Here is an 8,048-nt window from a genome sequence, read left to right as displayed (position 1 = left end):
ACTATCTCCTGTATTTGCTTTAAAAGTTTGTTGTTTTTAATTTCTGGCACCTGTTTATCATGCCTGGTTTTTGCCCTTATCTATCCTGCCTTACCTCCGCTGCCCTTAGCAAATCAACCATGAACCCACTGGACAAGCTCTCCACATCCAGAGCAGTGAGTAAATAACTGCTCTAATCCAGCCTGAGGCCAGCTGCTGGTGCAGAGGAGCCCTCAGCGCCCCCTCCCTCCCACTTACAGCTGCCACTCCCAGTCCTTAGGGTCTAGAAAGGTGGGCAGGACCAGCTGGACATCTTGAAGCCCCGGTTCCCACCCATCTTACCCACCTCCCTTTCTTCTTTTTTTTTCTTTTGTCGATCATAAGGCTTGAACTCTGGGCCTGGCCACTGTCCCTGAGCTCTAGCTCAAGGCAAGCGCTCTACCACTTGAGTCACAATGCCACTTCTGGTTTCCTGGTGGTTAATTGGAGATTGGAGTCTCATGGACTTCCCTTGCCCAGGCTGGCTTTGAACCACAACCCTCAGATCTCAGCCTCCTGAGTAGCTAGAATTACAAGTATGAGCCACTGGCACCCGGCTTCCTTTTTTTTTTTTCTCCCCCGTGCCAGTCCTGAAGCTTGAACTCAGGGCCTGGACACTTTCTCTGAGCTTCTTTTGCTCACTGCTAATGCTCTACCACTTGAGCCACAACTCCATATCCAGCTTTTTTTTGTAGGTTAGTGAAGTCTCAGAGACTTTTCTGTGCAGGTTGGCTTCAAACCTTAAGACTCAGATCTCAGCCTCCTGAGTAGCTAGGATTACAGGCATGAGCCACCAAGCACCTGGCTTAGTTTCCCGTGTTTATCAAGCATAGGAGATAGTATTTCTGCCAGGTGTTTTCCCCTCCTCCCTCCAGGACCAGGCCCATGAGGAATGATGGGCGTTGGGAAGGGCTGGGCCTGGCCTACCGCTGTCTGGGCTGCTATGAGGCAGTGAAAACAGTACATTTATGGGCTCAGCAAGGGGGCACTTGGGGACAAACGTTGTGCAGCACATACTTGGTCCTAGGGGAGCTGTGGGCAGGCCCACAGTCCACATGTTCACAGGGGAAGTCAAGGGCTGGAGGACTGGAAGTTGGGCACTGAGGGCAGGGGGGGGTTGGGACGTTGTGAATTTGGATTTGGATGTTGAGTGAACCTGATATCTATAGCGCTCAAGTGGTACAACCTGCTATCTATGAACACATTTGTGGGGCCAGGCGTCATGACCTCTCAAATTGGGGACATGCCCTGGTTCTGTCTCTTTTCCTAGATCCTGGGGTGGGAGGGGGACAAAGGCAAAGTTGGGGGTCCCAGTGAGTCATCTGGAAGAGCTTCCTGTGCTGGGACAGGAGGGGCCACTCTTGGATGGCTGGGCTGTGGATTGGGCCCTCACAGCCCTCTCCACTGTAGGCTCAGTTTTGAGGTCACCTCCACTGAGCTGGGCGTGACACAGGGACCTGCAGGCAGTGCCAGGTCCGGAAGGAAGGAAGGAAGGAGGGGGGGGGGGGAGAAGGAAGGAAGGAGGGAGGGAGGAAGAAAGGGGAGAGGGGAGGAGAGGGGAGAGGCTGCTGGTTGGAGTCATCTGGGCAGGATGCAGGCTGGGGACCCGGGAGATCAGAGACCCTTGGAAGAGGGAACACCAGGCCCCAGGTGCGCCCCAGCGCCAGCCGGGGCTCCTTCCAGCGGAGCTGCCTTGGCTGACTCCTGGGGGGCTGGGACGCCTGTGGCGTGGGGTACAGGGGCGCTGAAGGAGGACTAGCGATGGGAGGACCCCTCACGCGGGCGGGAACCGCGGCAAGGCGTGGGGCCAGGGCGGCGCTCGCGTTAGGACCCAGCGGCTCCGGGCTGGAGGCGGGCGCCGGCCCGTCGGGGGCCCGGAGGGGGGCTCGGCGGGCAGCGGGCTCGGGGCGCACTCGGGGCAGCCACTGGAGCGCGGCACGGTGGCCGGACAGGTAGGTGCCCGCCTGGCTCCTCCGAGGGACCCCGGGGGCCCCAGGGGCGGGGGTCGTCGGACACTCGGGACCCCGATCCACGGGGGGCAGCTGCTCCGGAACAGATGCTAAGGGGACATCGGGGAAGTTTGGGGTGGCTTTGGGGAAGAGTTGGGGAGGGTCGGGGGAGGCTGGGCTTGGGGAGCCAGAAGTGGGGGTTCGGGGGCGCACTTTGGTCCTTGGATGGAATGCGGCGGGCGGGCGGGGGGCAGCGGAGCAGCCGAGGCAGAAGCAGACGCGGGACAAAGAGCCCCCAGATGTGCGAGGCCGCGAGCCGCCGACGCGCAGCCGCGCCTCGGGGTGCAGCATCGGCCCCCGCCCGGGGTCTGGGCCAGCGTGGGCGCCGCTTCTCCCACCCAGGGCCGCAGAGAGGGGCGCAAATGCGGAGGGGCCAGAGGTTGGGGGGGCCGCCTCTGGAGCCGATCCAGTCCTCCCGAGACCCCCCCCCCCAGATCCACAGTCTAGAAGTGCTTGGAAAAGTAGGATTCCCCTCTTTAGGTCCACTGCTAGCCTCTAGAAGACCCCTTCACCCCCCCAAGCTCCTGGGGTGTCCTCCTGCCCAGGATACCCCAGGAGGGTGTGTGTGTGGGGGGTGATTCTTGAGAGGATGGCTCCTGCTGCCAGTCTGGAAGGTGGCATGCGCGCCGCTACCATGAGCAGGGAGGCTTGGGTTGTCAGATGGGCCCAGACCACCTTAGAGAACTAATGCAGATGGACAGGGGCCACGAAGCCTGTGGAGCTGGGGACATGCCCTGGTTCTGTCTCTTTTCCTAGATTCTGGGGTGGGAGGGGCCAAAAGCCAAGTTGGGGGTCCCAGTGAGTCATCTGGAAGAGCTTCCTGTGCTGGGACAGGAGGGGCCGCTCTTGGATGGCTGGGCTGTGGATTGGGCCCTCACAGCCCTCTCCACTGTAGGCTCAGTTTTGAGGTCACCTCCACTGAGCTGGGCGTGACACAGGGACCTGCGGGCAGTGCCAGGTCCGCTGTGCGGCCAAGACGGGAGGGTAGATGTGCCCAGGAGCTCCTGAGCACCAGGGACCTGGTAAAAAATGATGGACTAGTGCCCTCACCCCAAAATGATACACATGTCACAGTGTCTGGGGGGTGTAGAACCCCTGGGCTGGGTGACATCACCACCTTCAATGCCAAAAAGCATGCCAAGGTCTGGAGGAGCCCTCCTCAGTCTCCTTCCTGCCTAAGTGCGGCCTGCTGTAGTCACGTGAGCCTGGGGTGAAGACCGCCAGGGCTTGGGAGGCCTGGAGCTGGCAGGAGAGGGCTCTTCTGGGGGTTGGGAGCCTGGCTGCACTGGGGGCCCCTCAGGCTGCATGCATGTGGTTTCCTGCTGAGCAACATGCTCAGGACCCAGGGGCTAATTGGGAGCAGGTGGTGGGCCTGGCAAAGGCAGAGGCGGGCTGAGCTGTGTGTGGAGGCTGTGATGGGGGTTGGCCAGGACTGGGACTCTGGGGGGATCAAGGATTCTGAGAGTGCATGAGGCTCCACCCCCAGCTGCCAGGGCAGAGTGGGCATGGGTGTGGCCAAGGAGAGACTGGCTGGGCTGGGGAAGAGCCCTAGAAATGTTCCCCTGGTAAGGTAAACAGGGGGCAAGGGCAGTCTGGCTATTTGTCAGGACCAGTCTTAGGGCCAGACTGCAAGTCTTGTACCAGTATGGGGAGTTGAACTCGGCACCTTGAGCTCTCCCTTGGCTTTTTCACTCAAGGCTACTAGCACTCTACCACTTGAGCTGTAGCTCCACTTTTTAGTTAGTTGGAGATAAGAGTCTCATGGAGGGCTGGGGATGTGGCTCAGTGGTACAGTGCTTGCCTCGCATGCATGAAGCCTGGGGTTGGAGTCCTCAGTACCACATAAACAGAAAAAGCCAGAAGTGGCACTGTGGTTCAAGTGGTAGAGTGACAGCCTTGAGCAAATGAAGCTCAGGGACAGTGCCCAGGCCCTGAGTTCAAGCCCCAAAACTGACCTTCCTCCCCCTCCCCAAAAAAAGTCATGGATTTTACTGCCTAGTCTGCCTTCAAACCTTGATCCTCAAATCTCAGCCTTGTAAGTAGCTAGAATTACAACTGAGCCACCAGCACTGGCTTACTTCCAGTCTTTGGCTGGTTAATTGGAGACAACAATCTCTCAGCCTTTTACCTGGACTGACTTTGAACTGTGATCCTTAGATCTCAGCCTCTCGAGTAGCTAGGATTACAGGTGTGAGCCACCAGTACCCACCTAGTATTCCCTCTTGACCTGAACCCCCAAGCAGGGACTTTGGATGTCTCTCCAAATAGCCCAGCCCCTACTCCAGGTGCTCTATTCTGAGGCTTAATTTGGGGTCAGAGGTGGGCTCTGCGGCCTGGGGTCACTGGCCTGGAATACACTCTCCTTTCCTCTTCTTCCAGCTGCCCTCTGACACCACTCAGCCTCCTCCCTCAAGGGCCATGGGAGCTGCTTACCTCTTCCTGCTCTTCCTGCCTGGTACGTGCTCCTGGGGCCAGGGCTGGCTCCCTGTATGAGACAGGAGTGGGGTTTGTGGGGGAGAAGCTGACAGCCTTTGTCATGACCCTGCCATGAATCTATGGGCAGAACTCTGCTTCCAGTCCTCAATAGGCTGCAGGGTCTGCACTGTAACTGGACCAGCCTGGAGCCAGGGTAGAGAACAGGGAGGGGAGGTCGCTGAGACAGGGAGGCCATTAGGGGCTCTACCCACTGTACTGTCTTGACCTTGGAGAAGGTCATTAGTATCAGTGTGTGGCACAAAGGCTCTTCCAGGTCCATTCAACAGATACAGATTGATCCTACTATGTGCCAGGCACTGGGCCAAGCCCTAGAGATATAGCAATGAAACAGGCCAGGAGTGGGGAACCTCTGTCAGACCCAAATGGCTTTGAGGGTCTTAAGTGGCCTGTGGGCTGGACATCCCCCAACCTTGAAGCAGACAAAGCCCAGGCTAAGGAAGAACAAGTGGCAAACACTGAACAAGTAGACAGATACATTTCAGATGGAGTTGAGTAGGATGATGGAAATAGACCGAGAACTAGTGGGTGCAGGATGGCCGGTCTGCAGAGCTGAAAGTTCAGGTGAGAACTGAACTTAGGGGGAATGGAGTGCAAAGGCTCTCGGCAGGCAGGAGCAGCCTAGGGCCTTTACCATGTTGAAGGAGTTCAGACCCCCAGTTTGCTAGTCTGGTTGTAGTGTCCTAGGCTCTTGCAGTCTGCTCGTGACCCACTTTGCTTCCCAGAAGTCCTTTGGGCCGCACTTCCCTGCAGGGAACCCACACATGCTCTGCCTCCCCCCAGTAGGCCTACTGGCTCAAGGCCAGTACGACCTGGACTCGCTGCCCCCGTTCCCGGACCATGTCCAGTATACCCACTACGGCGACCAGATCGGTGAGGGGCCCTCAGCCTTCCATGCCAAGCCTGGCTTTGAGGGGGGGGGGTGATCCCTGGCTCACACAGGACCTCATTTCGGGGAGGGGGGACACAAGGCAGCCTGACTCACACCAGTTCCGCAAATGTTTTCACTTGCAGACAGCCCAGACTACTACGATTATCAAGGTAAGGGCCAGGATGGGACAGGAACAAAGTGGGAAGTGGGGGACCCTGGAGGTGAAGTAAGGAGCAGACCCCTTGTCACCCAATGCAGAAGTGAGTCCCCGCCCTCCAGAGGAGCAGTTCCAGTTCCAGTCCCAGCAGCAAGTCCAACAGGAAGTCATCCCCGCTCCTACCCCAGGTAGGCCAGGGCTGTGCCCCCCAGCTCTCCCAGGGCATCTGGGCCAGGGCTCAGGTGACCTCTGCCCTTGCTAGACTCCCTCCCAGGGGCTCCTCACCTTCTCTTCTCTATCTCAGAACCACCAGAGCCACAGAATGCTGAGATTGAACCCACAGAACCTGGGCCTCTTGGTAAGAGCCTCCTGACAGCTGGGGAAACAGAGGCATGGCTCCAGAAGTTGGGCTAGAGTTGGCAACAGTGTGGGTCAACTTGCAGGACTAGGCAGTGGGGCAGTGGAAGGGGAGGGGTGCTGGGAGATGTACCTGTGCTTTAGGGTAGCATTTTCAGACCCTCAGGCAGCTCAGAGACCCTATCCTGTCTTGGCTGGCCTGGCCAGAGGCCTGGGTCATGGTCTCAAGGATGCGGGGAGGTCAGGGTCTATGCTGAGGGCTTCCTGCCGGCTGGAGTTACTGAGTGGTGCCCATGTCCAGGCACCGGGAAGCCCAGGGGTTAGGGAGTCCAGGCCGGCTGAGGCCGAGAGCCTCGGGGCAGGCTGGGAGCATGAGCCTGAGCTCGCTCACGAAGGAGGCAGAGCCAGCGTGGAGTTCCTGAGGTCTGCAAATCTGCTGGACTTCCACTGCCTCCTGAGGTGGCTGTGTGTGTGTGTGTGTGTGTGTGTTCGCTCTCAGATGTTTGACAGCGTATTTCTGAGTGTGGCAGTGTGTATGTGTGGTGTAAGACAAGGTAACTGTACAAGGTCTACCTGTGCATGCTGGGTAGTGAGGTCTGGGCCCCTGTCCATATGGGTGAGCTTGGGGGCGTTCCCTCCCCTCCTGAGCCCCATCTGTGCCCTAGACTGCCGTGAGGAACAGTACCCGTGCACCCGCCTCTACTCCATCCACAAGCCTTGCAAACAGTGTCTCAACGAGGTCTGCTTCTACAGGTGAGCAGCATGGGGGCATCTTCAAAGCGCTGGGTGGGGGCGGGACAGGTCCAGACACCAAGGTTGGAGTTTGGAGTATTGAGTTCTGCAGTAGAACTTGACTCTGGGGGTGGGCCTGGGCTGTCCCACGGGGTGCAGGTGGAGCTGAGCCTTCTTCCCCCTTCCCTCCTCCTCCCCTCAGCCTCCGCCGTGTATATGTGGTCAACAAAGAGATCTGTGTCCGCACTGTGTGTGCCCATGAGGAACTCCTCCGAGGTAGGACTCCCCACTCTTTCTGCTGCCCACCACCATCCGTGTTCCTGGCAGATTACATATCTGTGCCCACTTGCCCAGCACCCCGATTCCCCGCCCTCCACAGCCCCTCACGCCTGCACCCTCACCCTTCCTCCTCCCTGCCCCTACAGCTGACCTGTGCCGGGACAAGTTCTCCAAGTGCGGTGTGATGGCCGTCAGTGGCCTGTGCCAGTCTGTGGCGGCCTCCTGTGCCAGGAGCTGCGGGGGCTGCTAGGGGGGAGCTGGTGCTGGCATCGCGAGCCCCGCTGGACCCTGCCTCTGGCCTTGTCTGACTTGGTGCTTTTCCCCCACCCAACTCCTTTTCTTCTGTGCAGTGGCTCAGCGTGGGGGTGGGGGCCTGCCTGTGGTGCTCCAGGCTCCTCCCTAGCCCATGGCCACCCCAGTGCAGTGAGAGCCCCCCACTGCTTAGTCCTCATGGGGAGCATTCAACGCCTCGGGGTGAGGCCTGGGCTCCCGTGTGCCTCCTCAGGCCCACTGAGGGCAGTCACCTCTTTACAGCCTCCCCAGAGGTTAGCGACGCCCCTCACCCCAGCTGGCCTGCTTGGATTTGCTAACAGCCCCCAGGCATGGACCACTTTTGTTTTATACAAAATTAAAAGTTTTTACAAAAGACCCAGGGTCACTTTTCTACACAGAGCACAGAAGGAAGAGCCTGGCGGAGAAGAGGGAGTATTCAGGTAACTGCCTCTGCCCCCTCTGGCTTCAGCTCTGGCCTACCCAAATGGGCAACACACCTGCCATCATGAGCGTGCACGCGCATGCGTGGTGGGGGAGGTAGGAAGAGCAGAAGGCCCCCGCGCACAGCATTCTCATGGTCAGGGCTGCCTGGCCTGTGTGGACGAGTCACCGGAAGGTGTGACCACGCTGTGAGGCATCAGGTGAGTGGCAGTGGAGGGGGAGATGGGGAAGGCAGAGATGGGGGAGCCACTGCAGCCCCTCTCCCAGCCTGCCCTGCACACTGAGACACCTCTCACTGCCACCGGTGGGACCCATTACACAGAGATACCACTGCGGCTGTGCAGCAGTGCTACCTGGCACCTCTTGGCAGAGCCAGAGTGAGCCCCAGGCCTACTGTTAGCCTGCCCTTGCTCACCTC

The 8,048-nt window shown here is 59.0% G+C and overlaps 1 protein-coding gene across 2 annotated transcripts; it reads left to right on the top strand.

Moving 5' to 3' along the window:
• The first annotated feature begins 1,925 nt into the window (after positions 1-1,925).
• Mfap2 (microfibril associated protein 2) lies at positions 1,926-7,560 on the top strand. 2 transcript variants are annotated; one of them, XM_042669782.1, is made up of 9 exons: positions 1,926-1,970; positions 4,407-4,482; positions 5,307-5,393; positions 5,535-5,561; positions 5,650-5,736; positions 5,853-5,906; positions 6,571-6,658; positions 6,840-6,913; positions 7,063-7,560. In XM_042669782.1, the coding sequence occupies exons 2-9, from the start codon at positions 4,446-4,448 to the stop codon at positions 7,164-7,166; spliced, it is 558 nt and encodes a 185-aa protein (XP_042525716.1). In that variant the 5' UTR covers positions 1,926-1,970; positions 4,407-4,445; the 3' UTR covers positions 7,167-7,560. The 2 variants fall into 2 exon arrangements, with proteins under 2 accessions (XP_042525716.1, XP_042525715.1); XM_042669781.1 differs by having other exon boundaries at positions 5,304-5,393.
• The last annotated feature ends 488 nt before the right edge of the window (positions 7,561-8,048 follow it).

The sequence above is a fragment of the Dipodomys spectabilis genome, unplaced genomic scaffold, assembly GCF_019054845.1.
Source record: "Dipodomys spectabilis isolate Male_0828 unplaced genomic scaffold, ASM1905484v1 ptg000504l, whole genome shotgun sequence".
NCBI classification, from domain to species: Eukaryota; Metazoa; Chordata; class Mammalia; order Rodentia; family Heteromyidae; genus Dipodomys; species Dipodomys spectabilis.
Note: the sequence above shows the minus strand (reverse complement) of the source record. Positions and strands in the feature narration are given on the sequence as shown.